The 16,752-nt window shown below is 34.5% G+C and overlaps 1 protein-coding gene across 1 annotated transcript in view; it reads right to left on the bottom strand.

Annotated features, from left to right (window-relative positions):
* Positions 1 to 1,444: 1,444 nt before the first annotated feature.
* LOC123664515 (O-acyltransferase like protein-like) overlaps positions 1,445 to 16,752 on the bottom strand; it is a 35,951-nt gene continuing 20,643 nt past the window's right edge. Inside the window, exons 7-12 of the mRNA XM_045599053.1 lie at positions 16,141 to 16,326; positions 11,415 to 11,594; positions 9,716 to 9,866; positions 5,670 to 5,850; positions 3,702 to 3,844; positions 1,445 to 1,704 (exon numbers count right to left, since the gene is read on the bottom strand). Of these exons, the coding sequence (XP_045455009.1) occupies positions 1,504 to 1,704; positions 3,702 to 3,844; positions 5,670 to 5,850; positions 9,716 to 9,866; positions 11,415 to 11,594; positions 16,141 to 16,326 (1,042 nt within the window). The 3' untranslated portion in view covers positions 1,445 to 1,503. The remainder of the gene's footprint in view (positions 1,705 to 3,701; positions 3,845 to 5,669; positions 5,851 to 9,715; positions 9,867 to 11,414; positions 11,595 to 16,140; positions 16,327 to 16,752) is intronic.

Here is a 16,752-nt window from a genome sequence, read left to right as displayed (position 1 = left end):
AAATGTAATTGAATTGAATGAAGTATTGAATAAACATTTGTAATAATGTATGGAAAACATTTGTATTAGGTGTGACACACCTTGAAATAAAAATAAAAATCTGAAGCGGTTAAACTAGTAATATAAAACATTAAATTTAATTTAAAGTAAATTTGGAAAATAATATGCAAGTAAATTAAAAACTACTGTTATAAAATATTAAATTTAATGTCTTAATGAAAGAAATTTGGAATAAGAAGTTATTGTGAAATATTAATTTTAATGCATGGATGAAAGAAATTTAGAGGTTAAGTTGAAAAATATTATTGTAAATTTGTATTAAATGAAGAAATTCGAACAAGAAAATTGAATATAAGAACACGTTTGTTTAATGTAGTACGGCAATTAAGAAATTAAACCAAAAATAATTGTAAATTTGCAATAGCAGAATGCTAATTTTGAAATATAAATGGAAATATGAAAAAAGGAGATATAAATTTAGGAGATTAGGATGGATTAGGATTTAGGATCGGTAATCATGATTGTTAAAAATAAGGAAAAATAATTTGGAAAAAGGTTAGGATCGATTAGGATTTAATAGGATTGGGGATCATGGTTTGGGCACTTATCTTATCATGGTTGCGAGGTGAGGCTTGAACCGCGTCACTGCTCGGCACAAGATGTCGGCCATGTGTTCCGGTGATCCTGGGTTGATTTTGAAGTCTTTTGTTCGGGCGCCAAATGTTTCTTGCATTGCCTTGCTGCTTGTATTTACTAGTTCGTTGTTCGTTGAAGTGGTTGAAAAATGAAAGATATGAGAAATTAAACAATTCTGTATTGCAAATTACAAGATTACGCAAACACTTCGCACGACGAGAAGAAGTAAGGGAAAGAGGGTTTACATGTCAAATCACTGTCTTATATACCCAACGTTCTGTCACATCACTGATTGTCTATTGCACTCACAGTTTATATAGATAACTTCACACCGATAACCGATAAATTAAGCATGGATTACACGATGTGAATCGTTATAGAGTTGCACCGCAATAAAAATGTGAGACGTTCCTTAACATATATCAATACACTAGCGACCTGCCCTGACTTTGCACGGGTGCAATGCTGATACTAAATACTATCTACAACAAAAGATTCGTTAGAAATCTCTAACATTAGTAGTGTTTCTCTACTATACTATGCATGTATTATACATTTAAACTTTCCTCTTGAATCACTCTATCTATTGAAAATACCGCATCAAAATCACACACAGACACACGAAACAGAAACACGAACTGATAGATGGAAAACGACTGTGTTTTATATTACGTAGTGTATATAATAAGGGTATTTTTTTTGGTTTTGATAGAAGAATTTCATTGAAATATTTCTTTCATAAATTATAATTATAGGCGTTGTAGCAGATTTTCTGTAAACAACGTCAAATTAAGATATTGAAACGAAATTTTATCAGGTACCAATATATTTATAATAAAATGTACAAATTTTACAAAATAATAAGTCTTATATATGTGTAGATACTGTTGAAACGGATACGCTGGATATTCCAGGCTTAACGCTTCCGTTTACTTCTGCCTCCTTCTTGTTCGGTCTCTTCGGCCCAAATAGAATCTTTTGGATGTTACACGCTGGTGCTTCTACGAATAGATACAGCGGCAGCGAGAAAAGGTAAGTTGTGCATACGATACCAGCGAACAGCATGATCTGCAAAAATTATATTTAATTTAAAAAAAACTTGCTAAACTCAAATTTTAATTTTTTTTTAAAATAAACGTTTCACATAACGGCCCACCATACGATTTAATCCTATGCCGGGGTCCGGAAACACAATATACAAGCACAAACGCCCAGACTACAACAAACATCTATATGACCAATACAAATGTCTGTCGTGAGCGCGGATTGAACTCAAGACCGTCAGCGCAACAGTCAGTGCTGTGACTGCTGTACAAACGCATCGCCGTTCGATTACACTTCATAACAATTCATTTGAAATATAAATAGGCAGTAAATAAGTAAATGTAGTACAGCGATCCAATTTAAAAAAAATCCTCAAATGAACATTATTAGCGTGCTCAAGGTAGGAGGGCTTTTACTCGTTTTAAAATAATTGGGCCTGTTCTCAAGCTACGCGTTCTTAAGGATCAAAACTACTCAGATCTCGCTCAAATTTAAATGTGGTCACATGACAAACACCGTCTTTCGAACACTAAAAGAATCACGAAAATCGGTACACTCAGTAATAACTTATGAGATAATACACATAAATAATTGTGTTTGCTCAAAAATGAAAAAAAAAACCAAGTAAGTTGACGAAAAAAATTAACAAACGCACTAGTCGTCACTACGATTTTCGAGGGTTTCCCTCGATTTCTCTAGGATTCCATTATCAGATCCTGGTTTCCTTATCATGGTACCACCCTTGGGATATCTTTTCCAACAATAAAAAGAATAATCAAAATCGGATTTTTTTGAAGTTGGTTATTTCCAATTATGGACTATGGACTATTTTCATTTGATGATATGTATAATAAGATAATGTATTCTACAAAAAAAAAAAAACTAAATAGAACAAATTATTTTTCTACCTGAAGAAAACCTAACGAATCATTCCATCAACTTAATGCTATTTAAGTTTTTTTTTTTACAATCTGAAAAATGTTACATGATTTTTAAATCGACTAGCTTCTCGAATAAAAAATGCGAATCTCTTCAAGATTTAATCCCGTTTGCATCGGAATCTTGAATTAAAGCTGAGGTATGTCTATTTTTAACCAACTTCAAAAAGGAGGAAGTTGTCAAATCGGTTGGTATTTTTTTATGTATGTACATTTATTCGATTTGGAATTGCTGCCATTTGGTCTCATATTTTCTGGGTGTACTGATTTTGATAATTCTATTTTTTTATCAAAGGCTGGTGTTGTCCTATTTAAAGTTAATTGAGATCTGGCGATCACTTTAACTGATGACGATGATGTGAGTTATCTCAAGTAATGGCGACCTACGCTGTATCTCATAACTTTTTATTGAGTATACCGGTTTTAATTATTTTCATCATTATCGAAAGCTTATGCTTGTCTTGTGATCCTATTTAAATTTGATCGAGATCTTTGATAACGCGTATTTACTTGACTTTTCTTTCGTCTACCTACGTTGTATTACATCGATGTAATTGAAGTCGTTTTTTTTCGTTTGCGAGTAAACATAATTATGTGTTTCTTAATAATGACATTTTAAGTTAACTTTATAAAGAACAGCTATTACTTAATATGTAAGACGTTTCAGTATTAATGAAAGCATTTACGTAAAATATCATAAAGAAACTTGGATGTCAATGTTTGGTTGGTTGATGGTTCAATTTTTTTTGGATATTATGCTTATATACCAATATGTATTTGCAAAACGTGATAGAAAAAGCTCTGTAATATTTCTCCTTAACGAGAGATAATGTGATGATAGTGATAAAGACATCAGAGGGGATAAATCCACTAGCTTTCCATAAAAGCGGAAACCGATATGGAAATTTGTATTCATTACATACTAATAGAAGGCATAATAAAAATATTGTCTTGCCACATTTACTTGAATACTTTTATAATATTTTAAATCTTAAAATATTCTTTTGAAATTTTCGTCATAAAAAAAAGTTCTTTTTAAATTATAAATCTTTCTTAGACAGTAAGTAATGAAAATATACAAACAGCGGTGTAATCTGTAGCGTAGAACGATCTTCTCATCTGACCGCCGTAAGTCCTGAGAATGGTCGCATGCAATAACATAGCACAATAGGACAATCTACCGAGAGGCTGTAATGGACCCCATTCCACTGACCCGACGTAGAGTTCTGAAACAAGAGAGTCTTTTTAATATCTGTATATATAGTATCATTACCAACAATCACTTGTTTTACTACTAGGAAATTATATTAATCCATCCATACGTAAATTTTTATAAACAGTTTTTGTTAAAACTTTTAGGCTTAAGTTTGTGTACCGGAATGGGAATGGGTGAGAGCTTATGTACATATATAGGTATGATGAGATTATTACTATTCAATATACAAAATCAGTAGTTTTAGGACAAATCTATAATGAAGAATGATACTATCCATCCGTTAATACTAACAAATTTAAAATGTCCTCAAAAGTTTTTAGTTTTTTTTTGTGTGCTAAACCTAAATTAATTTACCCATCAAGCTCAAACGATCTCACACCGCAATGCTTGGAAACCATTAACACGTTCCAGACGTAACTAAGCCGTATTGTATTTGGTGCCAAATATTCAGTACCATCTCAACAACTATTTCGAACATCTACAAAGACGATAAAAACATTCTGTTTCAGGTGATTAGGGAACTTTTAGCACCTTGACGTGAACTTACTGTGAAAATCCAAGGTTTTTATTTTCATCCCTGTTTCCCGTGTAATCCCCTTATCTTTCGCAAGCGAATCAAATGCTTGTGTTTAAATTTCAAGACGTGTCTTCTGGTAAGCCACGTAAGGCAATACCAGAAAGGTGGGACGGAATGGGATTTAGAAAAATTAAGTTTTAATAGTCGAATAAATACGAAGTCTACAAAGATTTTCGTTAAAAATCCAAACGTTGAAAATATTCAGAACACTCGACTTTTTAATACTTCGCCGAATACCTTGAAACATTATACGGAGGAAACGATTAGAGTTGAAATTGTGAATTCTTTAAACCGTGCCATTTCTAAAATTGAAAAATATGTCGTCATTTTTATATTATTCAAATTTTCAATTTTTCATTTCGGATTTAAGATATTTTTTTATGTAGTAAGTACTCTAATGCTTGCAACGGAAAGGTTTTAATTTTTTATTTGCATAATATTATTATTTGTAGGTACATCTTTCCACAGCCAACCCAAGTGATAAAAATATTACCCACATTCTGCATTTGGACTTATAAGTAATAATTCAGTCTAATGAAATATTTATTCTCTAATACAGAGAAGAGGCCTTTGTACTGACAGAAGTTTATCATATCTTGTCTAATATATAAAATTCTCGTGTCGCGGTTTTTGTAGTTAAACTCCTCCGAAACGACTGGACCGATTATTATGAAATGTTGTGTGCATATCGGATAGGTCTGAGAATCGGTCAACATCTATTTTTCATACCCCTGAGTTATGGAGGGAGGGGGGTTGAGGGGGCTAATAACATATATAGCAAAACAACGTTTTCAGGCTCAGCTAGTAATATATATATTTAATAGTTCTCTTATCTGTATTGTTAACCTTTATAAAAAATAGGCAGATATAAATCATTAGTGTATAATATATTATTGTTATTGCTGTTTAAGTATAAATAACTAGGGACGTGTCGTGGATCTGCACGAATGCATTGCAATAGTCTCGGATTATTGCCTCGTATTATTTGTAATGCTAGCTAATATTAAGGATTAGCGTTCTAAATGACTGAAAATATATATTGAGAATATGACTACAAACAGCTAAATTTTTATAAAGTAAAAAAAATCAACATGCAAAAACACACAAAGTTTACACACAAATACCGGTGTATTTGTGTGTAAATATAGAAGTGATAAATCTTGACTGTATTTTGTGCTAGAAAACTAACCACACACATACAAACAAACACACAGAGACGTAAAGTAATGGTTTAAACTTTTTTTGAAATTGTACTTACTGTTACACTTATAGAAGTATCCAATGATGAATATACTGATAGCGAAAGCGAAGAAGTTCTGGTTCAAACTGTTAAATACGGCAGATTCAAAGGCTGATGCCTCGCGATGGTGGAGGTCCCAGCCCATGAGAACAGTTAGGAAAGCCACAGGTACTGATATGAGGAAAAGGGCCTTCAATAACTGCAAAAATACAACATATTAAAAAAAAATACAAATTTTCTGGCGCTGTGCTGACGAATATTTTATTAATCTTCTTTTATATATTAATACGTGAATTAAAAACGTTATACCCCTTTTTGGAGGAGTATGAAATTTCGCACACTTAATCTTAATATATATAAATCTCGTGTCACAATGTTTGTCCTCAATGGACTCCTAAACTACTTAACCGATTTTAGTCAAATTTGCACACCGTGTGCAGTTTGATCCAACTTAAAAGATAGGCTATATTTTATTTTGATATATTATGTTATTATTATATTTCAGAAAAAAATAAGGTGATACGAAGTTCGCCAGGTCAGCTAGTAGTTTATATAGAGAAGGAGTGCAGAATGCTAATATTATTGGAGTTTACTGATTAAAAATCGATTTTAATATTATTGGGTCCCCGGTATGAAAAAAAAATATGAGGAGTAAAATCTATTGACCGATATCGGAAAGATAAACTTATATAAAATGACGACGTTTTCTTAGTAGTTTACTAGTACGACGTCTTCTCAATAGGGTTTCGATAGACGACGACGTTTTCTAATAATGCTATCGATCGATCAATAGATGGCGTTATTTGATTCGTTTATTTACCATTTGATATACTCGTAGTAGTCCGCGAGAATAAAAAGTTAAAATAGTTAAGTTAGTCGTTATTTTATTTTTTTATTCTCGTGGATAGTATCATTTCTGAACCTATCTTTGAGAGAGACCCCAAGCATAACCCATCCCATTGTACGTTGAGCGAATTTAAATTTGTGGCCTAGTCCCCTCATCAGTGTCCACGTCTTGACTCCGTGTGTCAAAACAGGCAGGGCGCATTGCTTGAAGACTTTTTTGTTCAAGCATTGTGGAATCTTCAAAGTAAAGACTCGACTAAGCCCACCAAATGCCTCCCAGCCCAACTGAATTCTCCTATTGGCTTCCTTTTAGAAGTTGTTTCGGCCTAGTTGGGTGGCATGGTCTAGTTAGACAAAATCCTGAATAACTTCAAGAAGGGTACTCTTGACTAATACCGGTCTCGGTATGACGTGGTAGTTAAACATAACTTTCGTTTTGTCAAATATATACCAAGTACGACTCGTCGAGAGGACTCATTTAGGCTGCCTAGCGCTTGGCTTGGCTCCTGCAACGTCTCCGCAAATATGACAATATCGTCAGAAAAATGAAGGTGAGGGATGTATTCGTTGTTGTTAAATGTTCTTAACACGATTTTTGAAGATAGATATAGCAGGGGATGTACGGATTTTAGAAGGAAGGGAATTCCACAGTCTTACATTCTTTATCGAGAAAGAATTGGAGGAATATGAGGAGAGGAATTGGTGGAATATGAGGTCGTGTTACAATACTTAACATGTGGTAATTTGGAGAGCGAAGATTTAGGTGAAGAGTAGGGTTACCAAGAAAAGAAAACCATAAAAAATAATACCTCTGAACAATCTGGAAATAAAATTTTATTAATTATGAAACATACAAAACACACAAATTTATTCATATCAGGTAATTTCTATACGCAATGGTCCAAATTTATTTTATAATTTTTATTGTTATAATATAGATTACAAAAAAACTGTTAAAAAATCCCAGCGAAGAGTACAGTTGCTGTGGATTTTTCCATTATGAATAAAATAAGTGGTGGTAAAATATTAGTTTCCTTTAGACTAGAACTTTGACTGTTGAAGCCCGGTGTTGTTGCGTACGCTACGGTTCCAGACTCCGTAACTATAATCACAGCATTGTGTTCAATTGTTTCAATATAAATCGGCTCTGTCGACATTTTACCGAAATCAGCATACGTGGGATCAAATGCATCGTAGATTCCCATATCGTTTAGTGGTTTTTGCAATTGAACGTTAGATATTTTTACAAAACGTGGTAGCTTCACTTCAACTTCTTTTAGGCCAGATTCCTCCACGTCGCTCTGTAGTTTAGCAAATATTTCTCTAAGTGTGAGTTTTTCAAAGTTTCTAAACACTTCGATTGTACTTACACTAGGATCAGGAAATAATAGTAGCATACAGTATTTTCCGGCATTTCCAAATGGCAGTTCCATCACAGATGCCTTCATGGTTTCTATGTGGCTATAGGGTACTTTAGCCTGCAAGAACATCATGTTCACCGAGCCGGTTTCACCCCCAGACGTTCTAACTTCTTCCATTCTTGTGTTCGATCTATTAAAGGGAAACGACCAATTGCCTTGGAAAAACAAAACATTACTCATTATAATCACTGTTTCTTTAAAATCATTTGCATCAAAAATATTCGTGACGGGCGGGGAATATTCCTTGATTTCCATATTTATTACAGATGCTGTGTTTCGATCTTGAAAATCAAATGTATTACAGTAAGTATCGTAATAGTCTGCCAACACGAACATGAAGTCTAGCAACACTAAGGTGTGTGCATCTAATAATAAATAATTTTTATTCGACACACGCACTCCGGTCAGGTCACCTTTGAATACAATTTCAGTAAAATTTTTGTACTGTATATTAAAATGTTTCATATCCGTCATTAGAAGACAGCCTCTAAATATTTGCTTGTAAGTGTCACCGTGAGCACCGAACGAAAGGCCCGCCATCAAGCTCCATACTCCAAACGGTCCCAGGAATATCGGGCGGTTCAGCTCTTTGTAGGTGAAGTGTGTGAGGAGAAGACTGAAGTTTGTTGGTCGCGAACTAAACTCGGTTTCAGCGCGACATGACGTGACACTTAATATTAATAATATTATCCACATTTTAACTGTTCATGTTTCGATAGAATTTATTAAACTGATACGTTTATCTTCAAATCCGTCTTGTAGGGAAATATGTTATTGTTTTTTGTCTCTGTCTTACCAACAAGGTCAAACGCCGCATCGAGTTCATTGTGATTAAAAATTAATCTTTATAATAAAGTAAATTTTTTTTTAATTAATTATTTAGATCGCATTTACTGTGTTAAATGTGAAGTGATGAGGTCTTTTACAATCAAAGGAAATAAACTTAATTACTTTCTAATTGCTGTGTGGTTACGGCAGTAAGAATATAGCCACCCCTTCTCTTCCCGTGGATGTCGTAAGAGGCGACTAAGGGATAACACAGTATCACTACCAGCTTGAAATATATAAAGGCGACCGATGGCGGGATAACCATCTTACCGTAACCTAACCGTCTTCGACAACAGAACCTTAATAATATTCAAACTTATAATTTAAATTAATTCTGGTTTAATTTCGACCACCGGGCGACCACTATCTAGTCTGATAGACGTATTTTCGATTTGATTATATTAATTTGAGCTCGAAGTAAAGTCATTGAGCAAATAATAATTTGTTATATTAGTATCGTACCTAAAAGTATCTCTTATCCACATACTTTTGCTATATTTCAAAGAGTATTTTATTAGATACATATTATTTTTTAATCCACTTCAAAAAAAGAACGAGGTTACTCAATTCGGCCGTGTATTCGTCGTTTATGAACCGATTTTGATAACTCTATTTTGTTGGAAAATTTATATATTTTTTTTGGTTGGATTTATGGTACCATGATAAGCAAACCAGGATCTGGTGATGGGATCCCAGAAAAATCGAAGGGAACCGTCGAAAATCGTAGTGACGACTAGTGCGTTTATTATTTTTTTTCTTCAACTTTCGTTGTTGTATTTTGTCTACGTAAATTAAGTCGGTTTTTTCTTCAATTAAAATTATAAATAGTGACAAATAATCTAATTTTCACGAGAAGTCTTTTAGAAGACTCAATACTAAGGCTCTTGTCTAATACCCGTTGATATTTACTACAACAATACTCGTAGATGAAACATAACCGAAAATTATATAGGCTATTACGTAACTCACCCAAGATTCACCTAAATCCCATTTCTTGGTCTGTGCTTTATGATAGAACCAGGCGGTGAGAACGCCAAGATGGTAGCCGGCCCAATTTCCTTGCGCCGACACGTAGGCATGGTAAAACGTATCGTTGTAACCGAAAATATCCCTTATTGATCTGGAAATAAGATTAATATTACGGTAAAGATGTTTCCAAGTACATAAAACACGTTATTTCCTTGAGGAGAGCAAGGTACAATTTGTTTTAACGAATTGAAGTGGGGATTGAATATACATATTAAGTCAATTTTAAAATAATTTCCTGTAAATATTTGGTTTTTTTATTTGTGAAGTTTGTAGTGTTTTAGTTTTATTATGGAAATATTGTTTATGGAATCGCTCTAAAAAGTTGAATTCCCGAATTCGCTTTTCAAACAAATTTGGATGCTTTGAAAAAAAATATTTTCATATATTTGGCATTCAAAGTCCGTACCGGTGCAAATGCTGGAACAGGAACTAAGGAATAATAAAGGATTCATCAGGAACTAAGGAGCTATATACAAAAAAGTATGCAATTACGAAACAGCAATACATTAAGCAAAAAATTTAATTTATCGATTCAGAAATATTTTCTTCCAATTTAATAACAATATTTTTAGAGCTCTCCAAAGCAGTAATACAGACAAATCATTATTAAGACATTGCCGATATATAGATTACGAGCATATCTGCGTCGCACGTGCCTGCTTCGATGCAGCTCATAATTTACGAAATTTGCACTCTGCGCTACTACGAAATGTGATCTTGCTTTGGCATAAACTCAGCTTAATATCTATTTTTAGCTATTTTATAACCACCAGACCTACCACTTGACCTTTCAATTTATGATCATCATCATCATTGCAGCCTATACAGTCTACTGCTGGACATAGGCCTCCACAAGTTTACGCCAAAAATAACGTGAACTCATGTGTTTTGCCCATAGTCACCACGTTGGGCAGGCGGGTTGGTGACCGCAGGGCTGGCTTTGTCGCACCGAAGACGGAATTTATGATAGGTTAGTGGATACTATAAAGTTAGTCGTACCTTAAAACAATGTATAAAAAATATTTTTATCTGTAACCAACACAATACATTCATTCATTTCATAAATTCAACAAAGGATTGGTCGAATCTTTTAGGTGTGACAAGCTTCCGTACCAGAAGGTGTCCCTTTTCCTTAACACACTAATCATTTACTACATGCTATTTTATAGCCTAAAACATTCGCATTCAATGGATATTCTCAGAAAAAAGTAATTTTTCAAAGCTGACTTGTAATTCCTAAAATTACAATAACCTTAACTGAGGTAGGGCACAGCAGGAATTTCCTGCTCAAAATATGGAGCAGCCCGACTGGGGTAGTACCTCGACCTTACAGAAGACCACAGCTAAATAATACTGTTTTCAAGCAGTATTGTGTTCCTGTTGGTGAGTAAGGTGACCAGAGCTTTTCTGTTGGTGAGTAAGGTGACCAGAGCTTTTCTGTTGGTGAGTAAGGTGACCAGAGCTCCTGGGGGGATTGGGGATTGGGTTGGCAACGCGCTTGCGATGCTTCTGGTGTTGCAGGTGTCTATAGACTGCGGTAATCGCTTACCATCAGGTGAGCCGTACGCTTGTTTGCCGACCTAGTGACATAAAAAAAAAACAACAAATTGCTAAAGTTTTCTTACAATCTTGTACTCACTCAGGGAATATGCTGACTCTGATTGGTAGTAACTCCATGAAATAGCTCTGCAAGAACGGGATGAGGAGACTGATCGCCATCACGCTGAACAGAACTGGTACACTTGATCTCGGCCACTTCCAGATGATGAGCAGAATTATCAAGGTCACGAAGAACAACTGAGTGTCAGTTCCTAGATACCTGAAAATGTTAATAGAAATATGGGCAATTTAATTACTAGTGATTTAACAATTGCTATAAGATTGATTGCTTTTGTAAGTTTTAACAAAAATAAAAGAAGGATGTGACTAGAACTGGTCGCAGTTTGCAGTAACCCTGCTGTCTACTGCGCGGGTCATTCTCTATAGTAATTCTTGCCCCAGGCCTGGGTGTAACACATATTGCTTTATGTGTATTGATCAAAAATATATCTTTATTAGTCAGCTGCTACTCAAAACACAAGCATAAAGTTGCTTACAGTAGGAACAGCGTTGGTACATGGTAAGAAGATTTTATACATAATAAATTTATTTTACGACCACTCTGGTGTAATGTGTCGGCGGCGCCTAAACACCGACGGTCGCGGGTTCGCTTCCCACTCGGAGGGGATATTTGTGTTTATACAGATATTTATTTACAGTCTGGTTGTTAGTCCATATGTATCTCCCCACCGTGCCTCGAAGAGCACGTTGAGTTATCGGTCCTGGTTGTTATTATGTACACATGATAGCGATCGTTCCTGTTTGTAGGGAATATATCTGCAACCCGCATTGGAGCAGTGTGGTGGATTAAGTTCTGACCCTTTTCCTATGTGGGTAAAGAGGCCTATGCCCAGCAGTGGGATATTACAGGCCGAAGCGAAGCATAAGCATCTATCTATAGTAATATTATAAAGCTGAAGAGCTTGTTTGTTTGTTTGCTAAACGCACTAATATCAATAACTACTAGTCTGATTTGAACATTCATACAGTGTCAGATAGCACAGTTATAGACACGGACGAAATCGCGGGCAGAAGTTAGTAAATATAATAAAACTGTTACTGGTTTATATCATGTATATCTTAACTAGCCCGATGGCGCAGTTTGTAGTGACCCTGCTTTCTGCTCCGAGGGTTGTGGGTTCGATTCCCACCCCGAGTCTGGGTGTAATATACATATTTATTTATGTATTCATGTATGTATTATTTATAAGTATGTTTATCGAAAAAAAAAAATGTAGCTATACCAGTCGGCTGTTACCTATAACACAAGCATTAAGGTGCCTACTTTAGGAACAGACGGCCGTGTGTGTATTGTGTAGATATTTAATTATTATTATTTATTTATCATATTTCTCAATTCATCCGACAACCTAAGTTCTGACTCTTCTTATACATGGAGTAAGAGGGCTATGCCCAGCTGTGGCATGTTACAGGCTGAATCGACGGTTGTGATCGTGCATATTATTTATTTATTTACAGTAAAACCAATAGCATAACAAACATTACATAATAATAAGTTATTCTGTATTATAAAAGTATGACAGCTACTTACATGTATTGCCTTCTACATAGAATACTAAACAAAAAAAAAATGTGGAATATTCTTAATAATTAAAAATAGTTTTTGACTTAGTACCTTGACCCTTACACAGCTTGATGATGAGCTACACAAATATATATATATATATATATATGAACACTACTCGGTCACCAACCCGCCTGCCCAGCGTGGTGACTATGGGCAAAACACATGAGTTCACGTTATTTTTGACGTAAACTTGTGGAGGCCTATGTCCAGCAGTGGACTGTATAGGCTGTAATGATGATGATGATGATATATGAACACTAGCTTCTGTCAATTTTGTCATACATGATTTCTGCGAAACTGCAACGCAGGCGGCCGAAGCTCCCAAAAGTAAAAAAAAACCCGATTTTGAAACATTCTTCATTGATGATCCGCTTCGATTGGTCTTAGCGTGATGATATATAGCTGTAACCTTCCTCGACAAATGGGCTATCTAAAACTGAAATAAGTTTTCAAATCGGACCAGTAGTTCCTAAGATGAGCGCGTTCAAACAAACTCTTCAGCTTTATACTATTAGTATAGATATTTAAAAAATGGCTGAAGGGTTTAGGGCTAATAGAAGCGAGAAGTATTTTTGGTCTATCTTCATCAGTGCCTTATTCAAAATGTCTTAATGAAATTTGATGTGGTCTTTGCAGATTGACTGCTGGAGGCTTAACTTAAGAACAGGTGCATATTTCATCTTAATACGCCTACTACCCGAGATATTTAAAATATTAAATTCTTTTGAAGAACGAAGTCGCAGGGACAGCCACTCACGAAAAAACAGAATTTTAGAAATTACGATATTACTCACGATGACTAGGGGACATGTGATTCGGCAAACAATTTCTTCATACAAAGTACATAACGTTTATTTGAACTGATTTTTTCTATTATTTCTTAACACTATCGGAGTGAATGAGAATTTTTATTTATTTATGAAAGGTATAGAAGTAGATAAGTACATGAATTTAGTTGTGGTAACACAAGAAATTACATCAAAATATATGTAGGAAAATAACATTTAACATTTAGCAAGATAGCAAAATACATTAAAAAAACTAAAAATATATAGTATACAAATTTAATATGATTGTAATTACTGTACATTGCATTTAATTTTTTTTGAGTTTAAGTAGTTCATTTGACATAGAAAGTAGACTTTCTGTAAATGTAGTAGGTATATCTACTTTTTATTAAAAGTAACACACACTCACACAAATGAACAGACACGCAAGTATCGCACGCACGAACTCACGCGATCTCATAAACATATGTACAAACACAAATTTAATATGAGTATATTTTAAGTACATCGACCTAACAGAAGATCACGGGTAAATCATACTGCTTTCAAGAAGTTTAGTGCTACTGTGGTGAGTAAGGTGATCACTCTTGGTTCGGGGGTAACGTCGGCAACGCGCTTGCGATGCTTCTGGTGTTGCAGGCGTCTATAAGCTACGGTAATCGCTTACCATCAGGTGAGCCGTACGCTTGATTGCCGAACTAGTTGTATTCGAAGAGAAGAAATTCTAGAAGATTCATTACCATCATACAGAACATAGAACGATGTGAGTGTACTTTTTTATAAAAAACTAAAACTGACCACAAGTTTATTCAATGTAAAATAGATCTTATGTATTTGTTTTAAGAACTACTATAGCATAAAATTATTTAATTGATAGTGGCACTTAAATTCATTTAAAAAGCTCGGACTCTTAAAGGTACACATTGAAGTCATTAGTGCTTGGACTCGAAGTCTAATTGCGTTGATATTTTTTCCTTTTTTCGTCATTAGGAGATATCTACATAGACTACAAATTTACTGTATAAAATAGGTTCTAGAAAAATAAATTATTTTTTTCTAATATGTACGATTTTTATTTTTGTGTTACCCTCACATTAGGAATTCTAAACATTTTTTTTGAATATCATATCAAAAATTGACCGCGGGGATCGAACCCGCGTCTCCGACTGACCGTGTCGGCGCTCTAGCCAATTAAGCTATGGAACGATGTACCCGCTAGAGCGAAATTTTTGATATGATGATTTTTATTTTCGGTTTAAGCGACCGTGGCGCCTTCTTTTTAACCGACTTCCAAAAAAGGAGGAGGTTCTCAATTCGACTGTATTTTTTTTAATGTATGTTACATCAGAACTTTTGACCGGGTAGACCGATTTCGACAAATTTTGTTGTAATCGAAAGGTGGTGTGTGCCAATTGGTCCCATTTAAATTTATTTGAGATCTAACAATTACTTTTCGAGTTATATCTAATAATGCGTTTTTACTTGACGCTTTTTTCGTCGATCTACGTTGTATTATACCGCATAACGTCCTACTGGATGTACCGATTTTGATAATTATTTTTTTGTTGGAAAGGGGATATCCCTAGTTTGGTACCATGATATCACTTGTCGATGTAATAGAAGTCGGTTTTTTTTTTCGTTTGCGAGCAAACAATTATTTTTTTCTTTTTTGTTATTAAGAAATGTTTAAATAGAGACAGAGAGAAAGAGTTACAAATTGGCGTAAGAATAAAGCAGATTAAATTATGTTGGTTTTTCTATTTATGTTATTTGAATTTATTTAAATGGGGAGTATAGACTATCTGACTTCTAGTACAAGTTTTAAGATTGATTTTGTTCCTTTTTTGTGCGTCTATCAGTAAGTACATAATGGATATTTACTCAAACAATAATTCAATTTAACTTAAATGAAGAGATTGTAAGAAATTAGTTCATTTTCTTTTGTATAGATGATACATAAATTGTATAAATTCTTTGTAAATTTTATGTAAATACTTTGAATTATGTTAAATAAATAACCAGTATTAGTAGACATCTCTCCAGATATAATTTTTTTCAGCCAGTAAAGGTCAACTAATACTGTTTACTTATTAATTGATTGAACTAGTGAAACTAAGGGCCAGTTTCACAGTTATGGATAACGCTATTTGACGGATGACGATATCCAACAGATAAAATATTTTGATGTATTATTCTTTTCCACCATCGATTTTAACTGTATTTTTGAGATATTTCTATTCGCAAATATGAACCTAAATCTTGAAGTTTATTAATTGAAGTGGAACAGCTCCAAACGCCCCATATACCTCTTGTTGTTAAATTTTAATCGTAACTTATTTGCAGGATAAACTTTATTCACAAGTGGTGATACAGGCCCTAAATATACTCACCAAGCTTGAGGTAAACAGAGGTGCTCAAACGGGAATAGATTCGGCATCAAAATCACCAATTGCCACCAGTTGCTCCTGCACATGTCCCGCTCACGCTTGACCACTGCATCCCACATGGGTCCGGAACCCAAATGGGGCACCCACGTCATGGCGAGTCCCATCACCACGAGGACAGCGGGCATCAATCTGGAAAATTATTTATTGCATTTATTTAATGGAAATATGTAGAAACTTGTTTGGAGCAGCGTGGTGGATTAAGCTCTGATCCTTTTCATGCATGGGGAAAGAGGCCTATGCCCAGCTGTGGGATATTACAGGCTGAAGTGTATGTAGAAACTTATGAAGTCACAAGCACTGCGTAACCCTTTTGTTCTCTTGTCGTATCTTCTCTTGTTTATGATGTGGAACATCTTTTATTTATTTATTTATAGATAAACATCTCCAGGTGAAAGTAAACCTGGTTGTTGGCGTGGCGATACAGGCCATGGCGACGCATCGCCAAGCTATATGATCGAATATATGTACTATACTATATATAATTATTGAGTTATCGTGATTTTAAATTAAACGAAAGAAATTTTTGAATTAAATATTTTGTATATTTTCACATCT

Source organism: Melitaea cinxia, chromosome 22, assembly GCF_905220565.1.
Source record: "Melitaea cinxia chromosome 22, ilMelCinx1.1, whole genome shotgun sequence".
NCBI lineage: Eukaryota > Metazoa > Arthropoda > Insecta > Lepidoptera > Nymphalidae > Melitaea > Melitaea cinxia.
The sequence above is the reverse complement of the archived record's forward strand: the minus strand, read 5'-3'. Positions and strand labels throughout refer to the sequence as shown.